This window comes from Notechis scutatus, chromosome 2 (assembly GCF_049901735.1).
Source record: "Notechis scutatus isolate UNSWTSFEM ecotype Mainland chromosome 2, rNotScu1.2, whole genome shotgun sequence".
NCBI classification, from domain to species: Eukaryota; Metazoa; Chordata; class Lepidosauria; order Squamata; family Elapidae; genus Notechis; species Notechis scutatus.
The window spans coordinates 89,747,256-89,766,718 of NC_142010.1; the positions used below are offsets into that span (position 1 = coordinate 89,747,256).

Genomic DNA, 19,463 nt, shown 5'->3' on the forward strand with positions numbered 1-19,463 from the left:
TAGGTCGTGAGAAAGACCGCTGGTTGTCCCGTTCTTGCCGCCCACTAAGTTGAAGCTAGGCGAGGCAAAATCGGGCCTCTCCGGAACGCCTCGGGTGGGGGGCGTGGAGCCTGCCGGCCCCCTGGCAGCCCCGGGTGCAGACCTCCAACTGGCATTGGTTTGTCAAGAGAGGTTTCCTCCTGAAAAATCTACACCTGCAGCCCGTCCTCGCTATTTTAGGCCCGCCGTGGTTTCCGATTTGGTAGATACCGAACCAGTCCCACACTCTCCCTTCAATAAGGCAAAATTGGATACTTCCACGCAGCTACATTCTGACACTAACATGTTTTTCCAAAATGTTAGTCCCGATAGTTAGAACAAAGCAAGGCTTAATAGTCTACATGTACCTTTAATAATCACCATTTTATTAGCTTGGAAGAAATTATCATTCTCTACAATAATCTGGTTTCCAAGCTGGGAGACTCACGAGGGATTTTCAGATGTCTTTTTCATCATTTAAGTGGTGAAAAAAATCCATTGCTATTGTCATTGTAGTTGTCAGTGGCAAACGTTAAGCAACTATTTAAGCTGGTGTCAATTAGAAATGTACAAATGTCCCTTCCTTCCAAAATACTTGTTATTATAACAATGACAACGCCTATGGATTTTTCCATGGGATATTTTTCTTTTCAGGCATTTCTTTCTCCAATGCTGGGGGATACTGTGTAGTATCTGTTAATGTTTATTAAATTGTGTTCTTTATCTCCACCTTTGTAATGCTGCCTGATTTATTGAATGGTGTTGAATTGGTAAGTCACTGGGCCCATTTTTATAATAACGCTTCTAAACAATGAACATTTTTTAAATCATTTTTTTAAATTATTCATCAAACAGCTTCTATGTACCTTTGGTGGGAGCCAATTTCAATAAACAAACACATGCTATATTGTCTATCCCTAAATCCAGGTGACTGTATTATCACAATATAACAGAATTAAGTAAGGCCATATGCTAAAATATATTGAAATATGTTATTTCATCTGTCAATTACATCTTGCATCTAATCTTGCTACCAAGCTTAACTTCTAGTGCTACTGATTACTATTCCTTTTGATTGACAAAGGAAGAACCTTTGTTTGGAAATTTCATTCCAGACTGGCTGTGTGGGGAGGAGACAGTTGCTGGAAGGGAAGCTTGTCTCTCTCCCATAAAAGTGGCATGTATGGTGTGTCTAACCACAAATATCCACAAATGTCTCACAATCTTTAAGAAATGCTTGGGGAGGTTTCATAGCTACCTATAGGCTTCCGAGGGATAAATTGGTTGGTTGGTTGTTAGGTATTAACCTATCAAATCTTTTATCAGACTGATCCCTCAAACCATTAAACCAAATGGAATAGTCTTCTAAATAGAATAATCTTCCCTGTATATTTAATATTCACTTTTAATATGATTAACAAAGACACTTGATTATTTGCTTTTAATTTTTTAAAGTTATATTTTATATGCTTTGCATAGCACATTAGCACAAAGGTGTGAAATAAATTAGTAATACGATCAAAATTAGTTATATGCCAAAAATGCCCGATTCTGTTTCACCACCTACTTACCATGATTTCCCCCCTTCTGTTCTATCTTGCCTGGACAAGTCCCTGTTTTCTTGGCAATGTTTTTCAGAAGTGTTTTGCTATTGCCTCCTTTCCAGGGCTGAGAAAAGTGACTAACCTAAGGCCACCCAGCTGGCTTTCTGCCTAAGGCAGTTCTAGAACTCACACTGTCCCACTTTCTAGGCTGTTGCCCTAACCACTACACCAAATATGATATACTTACCATGATACTTATCTTAAAGGATCCCACTAGATAAGAGATCTGACCATTCAGCATCTACTTCAGACTTTGCTTTCCAAAGATGTGCACATGTTTGAGTGTCCTCTAATGAAATGCTGCTTCTCAACCTTATAGGGCTGCCAGACTCATACAGATCAAAAACCATGCTCTTATTTTTCAGCAAAGAGAACTGTCCCACTATGCGGATCCCTGGGCCAGGAAAGGAATGGTTTATTTGTAAAAAAATTACTTGTCCTACAGATAGGATACTTTCAAGAAGTATCAGTGAGTTATCTCACAAGATACAATATGAAGATTTCTTTTTTAATTAGGATCTTTATACACTTGGAAATATTCGTTTTCAGATTTGCATGTTGCTATATTTATCAACTGATTCATATTTGACAATATGAGAATAAAAAGTTTTATCTATAGATTTCACAGCAAACCATTCCCCCCTATTTTTCTATAGTTTATCCTTTTTCAGACTCTTCAAAATATTTCAGAGATTAAAAAATATAGTCTGAGATGAGTAGAAATATAACCTCTTAGACCAGCTCTTTGGTTGAAATGGTACGAAGCTGTTATGGACTAATTTCTCTCTGGTGTATATTATTGTCATCTGTGCCTAATATGGGCTAGTATTTGTTGATGGATATAAGCTGTGAGCAGGTATAGTGCAAGCTAAAGTGCAGTGCATTTGAACTGGCGCCTCTCATCCTCTAAAGTGTTAAGAAGCCAGGAGCAATGTCAACAAGACCATTTTCTCTGCTAGTTCTGCAGTTAAGAAAGGGGGAGGAAGCCCGGGCAGAGGAAGCAGGAGGAAATCTGCAAAGATTTACTCAAGGAACTGCTAATAGCCTGTTGCTGGAATCCTAGCTCTTAATACACCCACAACACTTGAAGTGCTAGTGCTCAATTAGTGCCAAGGTATCAGAAACTCAAAGTTTATAAACAGAGACCTTGGGCAGATTGCTCACGGTTCCAGAACATAGCTAGCAATCTTTCTCCCATGGGGAATTAAATCAATCATCTGAAAACAAAGTGTAGTTTAAGTTTTCCTTTTCAAGAAAAAAATATTTTAAATAATGTTTTAAGTATTGTATTCAATCTGCAATATCTACATACCGTAAATTCCATATAAGTTAATGCAAATTAGTTTATTTTACTAAATAGGCCTAGGACTAGGTTGCCGCAGTTGTCCATATCTTTTGCTGTGGTTCATAAACATATTTCAAAAGTAAGTAATCATGAGCTTATAATTATTTATTTGTATTTATATATAGTAAATATTCTGGCACAAATAAGTTTTTCAAGAACATCACTTTCAAAACTATTTTAAATAGTACTTAGCTTAAGATGTTACAGGCACTCACATTTACAAAATAAATACATAAATTTACTGCTGAATTAATTAGGGAATCTTTTCAAATGAAACCACTTCATCTTTTTATATACTATTTTTAAATGTTGCAATAAATATTGACAAAAACTCAACCTATTGACGTTTGAACTTTAAGTATAAATTAATATGAACCTTGACAGAATTTTCAGTTTTTCAAAAATCTATAAATAAGTTTGTGCATGTTTCAATGTTGAAGATGTTTTAGAAATAAATTTAAAACTGGTTGTTGTTTTTTTTGCCTATAAAATACAACACACTTTCCAAAACTACTTAAAGTAGACATGTCTACTTAAACATGCCTAGCACTTGTGGGAAAGTTAAATTACAATGTTTGTAGATCCTCTGATTACTTAAGAAAAGCAACAGTATATAAATTAGCACGGAAATAAAAACTAGAAAATCAGATGTTAAAAAGTTTACTTCTGCATTCTATTCCGTATCTTAAATCATATGCAAAGAGCTGTTTAGCTTTTTTTCCCCCATGGGCTCCTATAGAGGAAAAAAGAGTCACTAAATTATTTAATTTAGTTTATTTAAATTTATTTAAATAAATTTAATTTATTTAAAGTTAAAACGGTCAAATTATTTAAAATTACATTCTTGATAACCAATATAAGTTGGTCCATTGTAGGTATAGTTCCTTCCCCACCTCCACCATAATTCTGAATGCTCTGAGGCATTCTATTATCATACCACTTATTTTCTTTATCCCTATTGTTTCCCCTTCACTTTCTCTCTCCTCACACTTGGCCAATTATGTCTACAGCATCTTTGGAAGCTACCTTAAAGACGCCAATTGCCTGTTCTTCCATTCTCTCCATTTTTTTTTATTAGATTAGTAAGGACACTAGGAATGGCCGCTCCTATCCAGCCCAACAAGTCTTTACTATCTTCCAGTTGCACTTTCTGCTTCTTTAATTTCTCCCCTTTTCCACTGTTGTTCTTTGATTTGGTGAGGAAACAGAAAATGCCTTTTTTTGCGTAGACTAGGAGGGAAGGTAGTGTTGGAAAGAAAGACGGCGTGTTTCGCAAAAAACGGGAGCGGCCCTGCAGTAGGAAAAAGATGGCAGCCTGGGGGCGGATGAGTGAAGGGCAAAGGCCGCGGCCTTGTGGATCCGTATTTGACCGACTGCTTCCCCGCCCATCTGCCTCCTCTGCACCCAAACGGGGAGGGCCCAAGCGCGGAGATGCCCTGCCATTTTCCAGCGCCCCCGAGGCACCGTCTCCCAGCCCGCAGCAGCCAAAGGGCCGGCGGTCCCCTTCTCCGTCTTCCCACTGCGCTGCGGTGCTCTGTGCAAGGCCAGGCCCTGAGCTGCAGCCTGTCAGGCTTGGCTCATCCATCAGGCAGACACAGAGCAGACGCGCTCGATCTAGTCGGGCGAGTGTTTGCTTTTCCCGCCATTATTGCAGCCCTGCAGTTCTTTTTTGTTGATACAGGAGTGCGAAAAAGTGCTAATGTCAATTCATCAGGGGGGCGTCCGCCGAAGGGGGCTGTAAACAGGGCGAGGCGAAAGCGGCCATTTGGAGTATTAGCAGAGGGAGTTCAATGGGAGATAAAGCGCCGGATAACGAGCAGTGGCTCCCGGCTGCATTAAACGAATGGAAGCCGGGGGAACAGCTTCGCCTTAGCGGCCCATTAATCATCGGCGCTGCGCTCCGCTCCCGCCTGCGTCTCCCCCGGACCGAGCGAGGATTCCCACCGACGCCGCAAAGCATTAATAATGGCTTTATGGGCGCGAACTCGGGCAGATTCAGTGACACGCCCCGGACCACAGGGGGAGGGGGATCCGTCGCAACCATCCGCCGGCCTCCCAAATGGCCTTTGGGTGCAGCTCCCGTGTTGTTGTTATTAATCCGTGCACTTTATATAAATAAATGTGCTGTGTAGATATACTTGTTCAATTCCTGGCCTACCGCCGTTCCTTACGCTGCGCTTTGCTCTACTGTGAAGCGTTAGCGGTTCGGACAGCAGAGTAAGCGCCGCAGAAAGCAGCAGCGCCCAACTTCTGAGCACGCTAGATCAGATTACGTATCTCCCAGTCGGTTAAAGAATCGCGGCTCGTCCCCCTGGGTGGTTCTTTTTTTTTCTTTCCACTCTCCCTAAATAGTGACTGTTTGGAAATTAGAACGTAATTGTCGTTGTAATTAAGCAATTAACGCATTGTCTTAGACAATGACTTAGCAAGAAATAATGAAGGGAGCCAGAATTGTATACAAAACTCAGTAGTCAGGCAATCCTCTATTATATTACAAGGGACTACGCATGTTTTCTGAGGTTCCTGAGCATTTTCATAGGACATTAAACAGAAGGGAAGATGATTCAGAGTAAGTGTAGGCAGGACTGTCTTAGCAGCATTATGGGCCTCAGGCAAAGCAGTGTACTGAGCCCCCTATAATTGAAGTGTTAATGTACACAGATTAGTATTGGGCCCTTACGCTCTTGGGGCCCATGGGCAAGTGCCCATCAGGCCCATGCGTTAAGACAGCAACGAGTGTGGGCGGTTTAAAGTTGTGGCCTCAGCCTCAAGCAACAGAGTGTCTTTAAATCTAGGAGTCAAGTTTTGAAACTATGTCAGCTGCAGCTTGCTTCTGAGAAATGATTTGTTCTTGTAAATAATACATAATGCAGCATTGGTATGCTGATAAAATTGAAAGCTGTAGAACCATAATGGGGGTGTTTCCAGTTAAAATTCATTCTTATGGGATAATTATGACAATTTCACCTTTTCTTCAATTTCATTTCCAGATCTATTTTCAAATAATTTAAATTATTGTACAACACCCTGCCTTTCATTTTGTGAGAACAAGTGTGTTAACTATTACAAAGCTTTCTGTACAAAATATATAAATTATTAATATTAATCATCAACAATTTCTTACTACAGGCCTGTCCTTGGAGACAGGCCAGTCTTTGTGTGACTATTTCACTTAGGTATAATTAACAGTTTTGGACTATCATTAAAGTTGATTCTCTCTTTGGACTATTACTGTACCACTGCCTTTCTCTCCTTGCAATTAATCCACAAGAGATGACACTTGCAGGTCTAAACTGCACTCGGAGAAACAGGGAATGGAATATGAAACAGGCAAATTTGGGAATACTGAAATAAATGGACCTCCTAGATATGCCACCTACCTGTTTAAAGGGATGTTAATTTTAAAAAGCCCATTCACCTGCAAGTTTTCCCTGACTATTGTACAACCAGTGTTTCCATTTTGAAAGCACAAAAGGCTCCTTACCTTCTAAGACTTAACATGCAAAAATATCAAACCACATTTCAGGAAATCGTTTCGGCTCAGGAGTGGGTTGCCTCAAGTAAGCAAAATATCAGACTTAACTTCCTTGAGCACAGTCCCCAGAGGAGGAAGAGAAGTGGAGAGATCCTGACTACAGGGTGTGCTTTAGCTATCAACAAAAATAGGCCTTTTTGCTCAGTCTTTCAATGTCTGACATGTTTAGTATTCACATCTGCTTATACATACTTATACAAAACTACCACTATTTGTATTATCTCAGAAAAAGAGGTGACCCAATTACACACATTTTATTAATTAAAGGCATAGATTTCAGCCGAAATTATTACTGCATTCTGGTTATATAAATTTTGATATAGATTAACATGATGCTTTGGAAACAAAAATAACTTTATTAGAGGCCCAGAGATATCCCAGCAAATGCATTAAAAGAAGCATTCATACTCGATAAGAGAAAAAGAAAAAAAACTTCTAAGATACCAAACTATTTTATAAGACTTCATTGAAAATTATATTCATTGTTCCAATAACAAAGATAGCTTCTGCCTACATTTGGCTTGGAATACAGTGTAAAAGATGCTATTGAATTTGCTCTACTTGGGATCTAATTCATAACAACACAAGAAAATAGTCTAAGTTGTTGAAATACAATAATGTAATGTCAAAGGAAGAAAGGGAGCTCAAACAGTAAGGAGATTGATCCATTAATTCCGCTCCTTTTTTTGCCTCAGCCTTATATTTTGGGTTTCTGTATACAGACTAATCTCTCAAACTGTCATCACAGAGTTTGGATCTGATATACCATCCCCAAAACCTTCCTAGGGCAAGAATTTTAATTGAATCGGATGTTGCCACTTCCATTTTCTTGTGAGATAAAATGAATTCCTTACTTAGGGAGGTGAGGTTGGGGAGAGGACAGGAGAGAGACAGATTTCTGACCAGGCCACCTACAACCCAACTGGTCAAAGTTTCCTTCCTTCCTTCCTTCCTTCCTTCCTTCCTTCCTTCCTTCCTTCCTTCCTTCCTTCCTTCGAGAATCACTTTTCAGCAAGGACTTACAAATTGCATATCAAAAGCCAGTCTTTAAATACAACTAGGAGTCATAGATGACTGTGGGGGAGGTGGGGACTGGGGCAGGGGAAATGGATAGAGAGCAAGAAGGAGTGAGATAATGTCCAAAGCCATAATCCTTCTGGAAACAATTAGTCTCAGATAAGGCTGAGAATCCCTGCTCAATTGCTCCTGTTGCATGTCTAAGGGAGAAGGTCAAATAGCAACAACAGAACAAACAAGAAAAAAGGTGGGATGATTTCCACAGCATGAAGGTCCCCCAAAATGGAGGGATAGACAAATTATTTCTAGGAGAAAAATAATCTTATCCTGGTTAATAATTTTCTCTATTTATTAATTCCCCTAGAATTTGAATAAACTTTCACCACCATCCTCATTTCCTTGTATTCCTGGCCCTGTGTCTTTCCCCAATTTCTGAAATAGTTTTAAAAAACAATAGAGCCTACAATCAGTTAAAAGGTATTGTAATCATCAAGGTGCCCACCCCCCATCATCTTGTGATGAGACGGGCAGCAAATAAATTTAATAAATAAACAATCATATAGAATTGCAGGACATACATAGGTGAAGTGAGGCACAGATATACACTTAGGATCAAGGTGTTTTATTGAAATAAATAGAACCTGCAGCTACATATATATCTACAAGACTGCAGAGTGCTCAATTGTGTTTGATCAAGAGGATATGTAAGGGAAAATGTCTGGACAGCCACATTCAGAAAAAAGGACTCTAATGCAGAGGCTGGCCCTGCCCTCAATTGCATCCCAGCTTCTGTGTGTGTGTGTGTGTGTGTTTATGGGGGGGGTGGTTTCCTCCTTGCGCATATGCAGTTTCAGCAGGCAACAAACCTGGTCAGCCATCCTGGGCTCAGAAGCTGAAGAGTTGAGCCTAGTTAGTACCTGGCTAGGAGACCACCAGGAAATCCTAGTGCTGTAAATTACAATAGGACATGGGGGAGAGGGGGGAGTCAGTATTGCTACCAAAACAAAAACAAAATCTCATCAAGAACATGATCTAGAAACCACCAGGACTGAAGCCTGGCTGAAAGGAGACCTACCATTGCACAATATTTTTTTTCCAGACAACTGAGATGCACCCCATACACTGTGCTACATGGGATCATGATACATGGAAAACTAGAATACTTTATAAAACTAGAGGCAATATCTGCCCAATATATTAACTCTAGTTAGTTTTAATCTATTTTCATCTGTGTTAATTGTTAACTGGTTAAGTGCATTAGTGTGAGAGAGAGAGAAGGGGGGGGGGGAGAGATGTCGATGCAGTTGTTTTATGCTTCCAGAATATTTGTTGAAGTAGAAAACATAAGGCAACTCAGTGAGCTGGAAGGCATTTTCTTCCAACCAAAGGCATCGGCGGCCCTCCACCTCGTTCAAGGAGGATAACCCTGAAATGTGCAAAGAGGCTCCAGGGTGACTGCGAAGCCGACAGATGCCAGGAAGGGCTTGAGAGCTGCCTCACGCCGAGTCGCTGCCCATCCAGCTGCTTTAGCTGTCGTAAAAAGCCCAGCTCTCCTCCCCCCCCCCCGCGCCTGCGGCCTTAGCACGAGAACCGGCAAGTCCTGTCTCTTCCCTCCCAAAAGCAGCAGGCGCCCGGTGGAAAGCGGTCTAGCGGGCGGCACGAGTTATAGATCCCTCTGAGAGAGAGAGAGAGACCCTTGAAAAGAAAGGTCTCTCTCTCCACCTGGGGAAGAGGCTCTTGAGGGAACGTTGACCCAAAATCTCCCCCTTTCCCACCCGAATGCTGCGCCCACGCTGCCCCTCGATGGTCCGGATGGAGTCTGCACCGGCCCCCCACTTCCCCTCCGCTAGGACCAGGAGCAAGTAGCTCCCCTCCGCCGCTGGCCAGCCTTGGTCTTATCAGGCCTCTCCGAGTTAGAGAGTGAGCGGAAGTCCGGCCTTCCCCTGGATGGCGCCTGTCCCTCTCCCTTCTCTCAATTGGTCCAGTCCGGATTGCGGGCTAGGAAAGCGAGTGTTTTTCATGGGCCTGCTTTCCTTCCAGCAAAAGCCCGCCTTCAGCCGCAGCCAGCCTGAAGCGGGGCAGCGGGGGCTGCAGTCCTAGTGGTGGGGTCCTTGGCGAGCGTCCAAGCTTAGCGGGGCCCATTTGTCTGTCTGTCCCAAGTCAAAATCCCAGCGCTGCAGATGCGGAAGCTGGTCTCCCCTCTACGGGGGTCAGAGATTTAGCACGCTTCTTGGTAAGCGAGAGGGTGTCCCTCGAGAAAGGGCGGCGGGGAAGACGCTGGAGAGCACAATTCTTTACAACCGGCGGCCAGGCCGGGTAAGGTCACCAACCCTGACCCTGAACGAGCCGGATTGCTTCAGATGCGAGGAATCTGGCCTAAGGCTTCCCGAAGGGCTTAGCAGAGCAGAGCTGAACGCGCCGGAAAAGAAGTGGTGCGCTCCGAACGCGCTGTGAGCCTTGAAGGGTGCGAGCGTCGGTATTTCCGCGGCTCCTGCGCAAAATTCAGGTCGCGCCTTCCCATTTGGCGTTCAAGGAGGCTAATCGTAAATACACATTTGAAAACAAACGAACAAATAAAGGGACGGATTACTACGCTGATGATGAACGTAAAGAAAAAGGCAGCCTTTCCAAAACCTTCCCCACCCACCACCCACCCCCACCTAGGGAAACCTGAGGCGCCTCGCGTCTCGGGACGGCCGGCTTTCTTCCCGCTCTTCTTCAGAGGAAGAGAAAGCCGGCAAAGCCCGCGGGGTAATGTCTGGAGGCTGCTTCGGGGCGACAGTGAGAGGAGCTGGTCGTTGAGGCGCCGGCCGCCCCCCTCCGCCCGCCGTATTCCCCGCTCGAGGGCCGGGAGGGAAAAGAGGCAGCCCCTGCTTGCCTCCGCCGGTCGGGCAAGCTGCCCCTCGCGGGCCGTGGCGCCCAGGCGGACCAATGAGAACACAGGGCCTCCTCCACAGGGCAGGCCAGGCCTGCCTCTTTCCTCCGCGTCCCGGCCTCCGCCTCGCTACCTGCCTCGGACCACAAGCCAGGATGAGGCTCAAGGGCAGGCTGGGCTGGCCGGCGCGGCGCCCTTCGGAAGCCGGCGCTCGCGGGGGGCACCGGCCGCAGCTCCGCTGCAGCGCCCACCATGTTCCCGAGCCCCGTGACCAACACGCCTTTCTCGGTCAAGGATATCTTGAGTCTGGAGCAGCATCCCGGCGGCCTGGCGTCCCTGGAGCTCTCGGCCTTGGGCTCGCCCTCCTCCTGCATGCTGGCCACCTTCAAGCAAGAGTCCTACCCGGCAGAGGACGCCCCTCTCGCCGAGGCCCCGGCCGGCATGGCCAAAAGCTGCGGCAGCACTTTTCCCGGCCCATTCTTCGCCAAGAGCTACGTGGAGGTAGAACCGACCAAGGAGCCGAAGGAGAGCAAAAAGGTAACCGCGGGGGAGACGGGGGGGCAGGAAGGTCTTCCGCCCGTGTTGCGGGGCCGAAGCATCCTCGACCAAGCCGGATCCCTGGGGAAGAGGGGCTCTTCCGAGGAGAGGATGTCCGGGGAGGTGTCTGCGGGCCAGGCAGGCGAGTGGGTGGGAGTCCTGAGCCCGCCTCTGCCTTGCTGGGCCGTTCCGTGTTGCCGCTCCGGACTGGGAGAGACGACAGGAAGGTTAGGAGGGAACAGTAACCCAGCGTGGATGGTGGTCGATTTTTGGTGGCTGGGAGGGATTGAAGGGGGAGCATTGAAGAAGACGCCTTCGATTGTGTTCCGTCCTGTAGGGTCTGTTTCGAAGGGTCGTGGCAACGTCTCACCCCTCCCCTAGTGAAGATCCCTCGATATCCATATCTCTAGACTGCTATGTGGTGGCTTGCTGTTTTTGTGACAAGTAACTGGTGACAATCCAAGTAGACGCTGTGTTATAATAAAGTTAATACCGACGATGCGGAAGAATTATACTTAATTAGGACAGTACTATAGCTCTTGAAAATGGCTTTCACCTCCTTCCTTTGTTGCAGTCCTTACAACAACCCTTGAGAGTAGTTCAATCTTACCATATTTACCTGAAAGGAAGATTATCTGGAATTTGGAATGATGCCCAAGAAAAATTTAGACAGGAAAATATCCACTTCTGTCATTATCTTAATCCCAGTGGATCTAAAATAAACTCTCTCCCCCATTTAAAGGTTAATTATCCAAGAATAAATTAGTCTTTCTTTCCCTTGATGAAGTCCAGAATATTTGGACACAAAATGTCTTCCCTTAAAATACTTTATTGAGTCCTTCCTGAGTCCTTGTTCATAAATTCTGACCCTACTACTCCAACATCTATTCAGCTGCAGTGGGACTGACATTCAAAGATGTGTAGGCAATGCCCAAGTATTTAGAAACTACAGAGACACCTTACCACCCCCAAATCCCTTCATCTCATTTTAGGCAAGCCCCCCTCCCCCAATAGTTGAAGGGCTAAAATGATTTAGCCCTGTGCTGTGATTTTTCATTCTTCAAAACTCAATGAAAGTTAGTTTTTGTTTTTATTAAGCATGAACCTATTTAAACAGCTGAGTTTAATGATGATGTTATTGTTACTAAATGTTTACTGCTGAGCTCTCCTTTCAGAGTAGGATATACAGTATAATCAGGTTATAAAACATAGTACAAAACTGGTTATTTCTACTGAGAAGCAAATCTATTCTTTGGATTTGCTCATGGCTGAAAATATCTTCAGTTTGTATCCTAAGGCTGTTGAGACTATGTTCTACTTTCTAACCTGCCTAAAGTCCCACTGATCCCAATGGAGTTTGCTTCTGAATACACAGGAATGGGTTTGCAAATTGTACCACTCTCTTGCTTTGATCATTCCCACTTTGTTCTCTGGCCTCTAAAGACATCTTGAGACTTTGGGACAGATTTTCTCTCCCAACTGCTATAATAAATACAAGTAAGAAAGAAAGAAAGAATTCTCATAAACTGGATTTTTCTGGAACAGATTCCTAGGCAAATATGCTAATTATCTCCCCCTGAGATGGAATGAAATTTTGAGGTCATCAAGCCACGAGAATTGACAGTACACACAAATGTTAAGTTCTTTTGGAGCAATTCTTTTCTGGCATTAATCTTGCTCCCAAGATTGTTGGAATCAAGCTGAATTTGGATCCCATTTTTTGATCCCTTAAACTGCCATCTTCTGCACACTGACTTAGGAGAAGACCCCCAGCTTTTCTCCACATAAGGTGGGGAGAGACCAGTAGTATTCCAATGGAGTGGTTGCCAACCTCCCAGAATCACTAGGGATTTTCATTTAATCTCTACTGGAAAATGAATCGAGGATCTTTCCCATTGGACATTTCAGGGTCTTTAACCTTTCCAAAGTAAGAACATTCAGGCACATTACCTTGTGCTGTTGTCAGGAAATACTTTGTTCAGGAGGAATTAGAGCTGTTCTGTGTCTTTCAATGCTGGCCCCAAACACCTGGCTACAATGTCCCTTTTCAATGTCCCCTAAACAAATCAACTGAATTGCCTATGAACTTTTTAATTAGCAATCTTCTCTACCGTAGAATACAATAGAAAAAAGACTACATGGCACTCAGGGTCCACAGTCCTCTAATGTCCAGCTTAAGGCAGTTACCAACTTTCTTCTCACCTGTACTGAAATAGCACCCTTCCACCTGAAAGCTGGTGAAAGGAATATCCCAGTACAGATGGCCTATCTTTTGGTTGGAAAGAAGGAAATCCTTAATTCTTTCACTCTCCTTTCACTTCTTAGGAAGGAATCAGAACTCAATTAATGGTGTGACTCTGCTTCTGGGAAACACCCAGCTTCTTGACTTTGTATATTTATTTTGGTATAAGCCCTAGGCTTCAGCAAAAAGCAACCTATGTAGGTCCCATTACACATATGCTTTAAATTATATAAAACAAAAACCCACGATGTGCCTATATATAATTTAAATGTTTAATATTCAGCATCCCTTTGCTTGCATTGATTTCAAACCATTTTACTCTCAAGTAAATGTTCACAGGATTGGGGACTGATGGGTCCTTTGATTTATTTATTTTGCCATTATCGGTAATTTCATTGATATCTGAAGTGGAAAAAAGTTCTGCTAATTTCAGTCTGTTTCTGGGAGTATGCAAATTAAAATCCATGCCTAAGCGCAATTCACATACTGGACAAAGAGTTGGATTGTTTACCTTTAGCTAATTGTTTGTTAGCTACAATTGGCTGGATACACACAGCATGCAACAAAAGTATTTTTCAAGTATAGAATAGTAATAGAATCCTTTTTTTTTTCATTGACTGAATTATTTAATGGAGCTGGTTGAATTTGATAAGGCTTGTTACTTATAATCACAATAACAACAAATGGTTGTAGTAGCAAATAAGCTTAGGCATCTATGATCTGGAAGGAATTGTGTACATTTCAGTTATCAGCCTTGCTTGGAAATTAGACTAGAGAAATCCTTTTTCTCCCTTATTTTTGATCAAATCATTTTTATTTGGTTCAATAAATCCTAGGGATTTCCATAGAGATTGTTTCCAGAATTTTCTAAATTGAAGGGTTATTTTCCTGACCCATACAGGTCAGTTTCTGTGAAAGCAAATCAGCCAAAGTTAGAAATCATATCTCACTTCACTCTCTTACTTTGTTTGATCTGTGACTCTCATATTTAGTAATATGGTAGGATTACATAGAGCAATTTCTACTGAACTTCCAAGGAGGTTGGTACTTTCCAGGCATAAATACCTCAATATTTCTGTGTGTAATTGAATTAGCTCCAAAACACATCTAAGGGACACCAGAGGAGGAATGACTGTGTGGGGAGGGGGTCTCCTTTCTGTTTTAATGAATACTATTGACTCAAATCAGGCCAGCTTTATTGACTTACAATTGTCCTTGGATCTGCAATCTTGGGGGAGGAATGTATGCCATTTATGCTGGAGTTGTACTGGAATAATTGAGACTTACTTTTAAACATCCCTAGTTTTGACAGCTCAGGGGAGACAAAAGGAAGCAAAAGCGATCAAAGCAAACGAACAAACCGTCAGAATTCCCTAAGGAAGGTTAGACTAGGAATGCTCAGGGTTGGGTGGTGGCCACGGGCCGGCCTGAGATGTAAGATGAGGGACTCTTGGTGCCGATAATCCTTCATCCACGGAATTCTCCTCTCTTAGCGCGATCTCTCTACAAGGCAGCTGTAGAAATCAGCTGAGAATAGCAGACGAGAGAGAGAGAGAGAGAGAGAGAGAGAGAGAGGTAAATGCCATCGTTCCAAAGCGAAGGAAGGGAAGCCTCACTTCAGGGGACAAGGCGGCCGCGGGCTGGCGAAGGCTGCTTTCTCAAGCTGCTCTCGCCTCCACCCTCTGATCGCCGGTTCGGTTTCTCTGTTTTTGCCTCCCCGCAGAACTCTGCGTCCTCTCGAAGTCGCTGGAGCAGGAGAAGCGGGACGCCGAGGAGGCGGAGCGTCCCCGGCAGAGGAAGAGACGGAAACCCCGCGTGCTTTTCTCGCAAGCGCAAGTCTACGAGCTGGAGCGCCGCTTCAAGCAGCAGAAATACCTCTCGGCCCCGGAGAGGGACCACTTGGCCAACGTGCTGAAGCTCACCTCCACCCAGGTGAAGATCTGGTTCCAGAACCGCCGCTACAAGTGCAAGAGGCAAAGGCAGGATCAGAGCCTGGAGCTGGTGGGCAGCATCCCGCCGCCTCGCCGAATAGCCGTGCCGGTCCTGGTCCGCGACGGGAAGCCCTGCCTGGGCGACGCGTCCCCTTACAGCTCGCCCTACAACGTCAGCCTCAACCCCTACACCTACAACGCCTACCCGAGCTACGGCAGCTACGGCGGCGGCGGCGGCGGAGGCACCGGGGCCTGCAACGCCAGCTACAGCTGCAGCTACCCGGCCGTGCAGAGCGTCCAGCCTTCGACCGCTGCCGGCAACTTCATGAACTTCAGCGTGGGGGACTTGAACCCGGTGCAGACGTCCATCCCGCAAGGGAACGGCGGCCTTTCCGCATTGCATGGCATCCGAGCCTGGTAGGGTCAGAGGGCCAGAGGCCTTCCGGGGGCAAACTCGGCTGCAGCCCGGCGCCTCCTTCGGAGATGCGGCCTGCACGGTTGTCCCGGACATCAGAAGCCGAGAGAGAGAGCGCGCCCTTTTCCGCGCTAGGTGGGGCCGAGGAGGTTCTCTGGGTCTTTGGGCGCGGAAGTTTTCTCCAGCTTTCGACGGGCCACTTCGGATTTCCGTAGGAAGCCTGGGTTCTGGATGGATCGCACTTCGGTCCGAAGACAGGAGGTGGCCGGACCTGCGTCCTTTCGCTCCTGCTTCGAAGTTACATCTACAAAGACTCCCGAAGTCGCAGAGCGCTTGGCGTTAACAGGGGGCGAGTTTCGTTTACCAATCCGCACCTCTTTCCCACTTTTTAAAACAATACAGCTAAATCTGCCTATAAACCGCGAAGGACCTTTATCGAATCGACGTCCTTTTCTTTTCCATACCGCCAGAGAACCCGGGCGCATGCATCCCACTTCTTTTCAGCATTTCTTCAAAAGCCCGGGGGGGCCAGGAGGCTTTTGCCTTGCGGGAACCATTGGTTAGTTTTCTTTGAAAGGCGGCCGGACTTGTTTTCCGATGCGCAATGCGAGGCAGAGGGGTCGTCGCACCACCACCCCGTCCCACCTCAGGAGAAGGCGCAGGCTGTTGTGATCCCCGTAGAATTCTGCACTAAATCGGTTTGCTGAGAGTATGAAATGCACTGCCAGGCCGTGGCGTTGATATAGGCGACTTCTTTCGGGATGGGGGAGGGGGTGTTGGTTTCTGTACCCCAACGGGAAAAAAGAAAAAAAGGAACTGATGTCATGTCATTAAAAAGAGTGGCTTGAATTTCGGCTGCTTATGTGTCTCCTTGCGCTCATTTGCAAATCGGTTATCTTTTAGTTGGGATGAAAATGGGAGAAGCCCTCGCTTCGGGAGATACCGCGATGGAGGGACGATTCTCACGAGTCTGATGTCCCGCCGTCCAGTCCGAAGGGTGGCTTCTTGTAAGTCGCGAACCCTGTAAAGTCCCATTGAATTTCTTGGGGTGTAATTACTCCTTTTACTTACTGTAGATAGATAGACTCGCAAGGCCTCCCGCTGTTGGAATTTGCAAATAATATGCAATGAAATAGAGTCAAAACAACAGTAGCACAGAGGCTTAACCCGCGCGGGCGGCCGTGTCCTCTATTTGAAATCACAAGCATAAAAGCATTAAGGGCATTAATTTAGAAGTAGCCCCTAAATATCACCATGCGAAGAGGCCTATTTGCATAGTCGATGGCGCGCTGCTCGAAAGGGCTGTACACAAAAGGGCTTTTAGTCCTATACACAGGGCCTTAGAATGGGGGTTGCAGTCCGATACACTTTTCCTCGAAAATAATTCAGATATTTATTAACCAACGGTTAGTTTCATGCAACCAGCACCTAATGCCCACAACAGGCGGAGCACAGCCATCAAAAGCGAAACAATACCCCCAACTGTCACATTTTGAGCGAAACCACCCAAAGCCCATAAGGGCTGCTTGGCACGTACAAACAGGCAACAAGCCTCCCTCCCCGTGTTAGAGCACCAATAACGATACCTAGATTAGTGATGAACTAACTCGGATGACACTATTCAGATGTGATCTACTAACCCATTTTAATGTGTGGTAAATTTTAATGTTTGTAAGCCACCCAGAGTCGTCTCTGGACAAGATGGCCGGCACGTAAATTTAATAAATAAATAAAGCGCCCAGAAGATGAGATACTGCCTGAGGAGCGACGGGAGGCAATGACCCTGCCTCCGAAGAGGTAGTCCACCCAAGCTAATTCGAGGCTGTCTTTGTAAATCAGGACCCTTCCAAAAGAATCGAGCCTTTTAACTCGAATGGCAGAATTTCCAATTAATTGAACCCAGTCGTCTTCGCTGAACATTCTTGGGAGCTGGAGTCCCAAGGCAACTGACGAGAAGCTAGCCAGGGAATGCCACCTGGCAGTGAAGGATGCTGCGTTCTGTAATTTAAGGCAAGTCGGTAAAGATAAAGTGGAAAGAAACTGATTGCTCCGCCGCCCTCCTTCTCCTTCGACCAAGACAATAGAGTCAAACTTCTTATAACCAGACTAGCTTACTAGGAATTATCATACAGCTCTGAGATTTCCTGGTGGCGTTTCATCCATGTTCTAGCCAGATGTGGTTTGAGTCCTGACAGCAGAAACGCTGGCCAGCTACTGTCCCTGACAAGTTGCCATCACCCTCCAGGGCTATCTTTATTGCTTCCCGTGAGTCTTAAACAGCTGCCTTCGAGAGGCATTGGATTAGTTTCCAAGCTTCCCAACGAACATGGCCATTGAGGAAGCGGAGGGCACCGACTTTCGTGACCTGTGTATAATAATATGCCGAAGGAGAGGAACTGGGCGATCAATCGGCTTCTTTAAGGTTGGTCCCTGACAACCCCTTTCCTAGGCTTAGCCTACCAAGCAAGCCTTGCCCAACGTTAACAGCCCCAAACCAAGATCGGCAGATTTTGACCCCTACGACTCCAGAGCTCCCGCGGGAGACAGTCCCACCCAAGGACCTTCGGCACAACGGTACGCGGGGGAAAAGGCGAAGCGGAGCTGCCGTGGAGTTTATCAGCGCCTTTAACCTTTCCAATGAAAGAGGATGACCGCCGTCTTTTAAAAAAAAACAAAAAACACCTCCACGGGGCGTACAAGAAGACAATGCCGGTCACCGCGGGCAGGCGCTGTCCCCACGCCCGAGCAAGGACCGATATCCTAAGTCCTGGGAAGCGCTGCACCTCAAATTCACCCCCCGAAGCTCCGGCTCGGCGGCAACGCAGCGGTGCCACCACAGGCCACACGGAAAAAGCTCTCTCGAAAAAGGACTCCTCGAGAGGAACGCGGCACCTCCCCCCCGTGTGCTGTACGGGTGGGCCCCGCCAACCCTTCTCCCGTCCGTCCCTTGGCGGCTTTGCCTTCCAGAGGTTGGCAGCAGCAGGCGGGACGGAGGGGGGAGGTGGTTGGTGGCTTTCTTTGCCTTAGAAGAGCTCCAGGACCAGCCGAAAGAGGCGATGGTAGGAGCCGTCTTCCATCCAAGGGGTTTTTTTTGGGGGGGGGGAGGGATGTTTGGGTGGCCCAGTTGAGCAATAACAAGGGGGGAAGTCGCTAGAGTCCAGTGGAGGATCTCCCTTGGAGGGCAGCCCTCCCTCCCAGATTCCCACCCCAAACTCCTTCGTGGCTGCGCGTCTCCATCCTTGTTTACTGATGGGTTCGATAGCGGGTAGGCTGCCCCGTCCTCCTAATGGCTCTCTGAAGCGCCGACACAATGCGCCTCGGAGCCCCCACCCCCACCCCACCCCAGGATGTTTTGACTGCCTCGGATGGCTCTGTTTGTTGTTGGTGTGTTCTCTCGTTCCCATCCCTGACACCCGAGAAGGGGGATTGGATCATCCAGCAACCCCGAGCTCAGGACTTCCATCCGGATTTTTCTCTCTCTCCCACCGCTCCCGCTTCCAGACCCCGCCATTCTAGCAAGTTTTATTAGGTTGAGGCTGCAAAACAAGGGAAAAGATCGCTTATAAGTTGTTTTCAGTTTGGGGGAAATGGACCAAATAAGCAATTGGCTCCCAAATAGACAGTTCCATGTTCTTCCTTATAATGAGGTGACCTTTTCTTTTCTTTTCTTTTCTTTTCTTTTTTTTTAAAAAGGGGGGGAGGAAGGAAAGATGAGATGGCAGAAGAAGTGAATTAAATCAGCCCTGGTATGAAGAAAGTTGATAAAGTTATATTCACTCCAACCTGGCGCAATCTTTTGAAGATAACCTTGGAGCAGGCCAAAGATCCTACTTATTCCGACAGCCAAGCTGGAATGGAATTCAGTACCTCAGAATGAAGTAATAGCCCAGAATCTCAGCCACTGAGAAGAGATGGCTACGGAAGGGCATAATTGTTTTTCAAGA

General features: G+C 45.7%; 1 protein-coding gene across 1 annotated transcript; it reads left to right on the forward strand.

The window, feature by feature from the left end:
- The first annotated feature begins 10,603 nt into the window (after positions 1-10,603).
- On the forward strand, positions 10,604-16,344 carry NKX2-5 (NK2 homeobox 5). The gene is made up of 3 exons (XM_087954081.1): positions 10,604-10,931; position 11,269; positions 14,897-16,344. Exons 1-3 carry the CDS (start codon positions 10,647-10,649, stop codon positions 15,523-15,525), a joined length of 915 nt encoding a protein of 304 aa, XP_087810207.1. The 5' UTR covers positions 10,604-10,646; the 3' UTR covers positions 15,526-16,344.
- Positions 16,345-19,463: the final 3,119 nt, after the last annotated feature.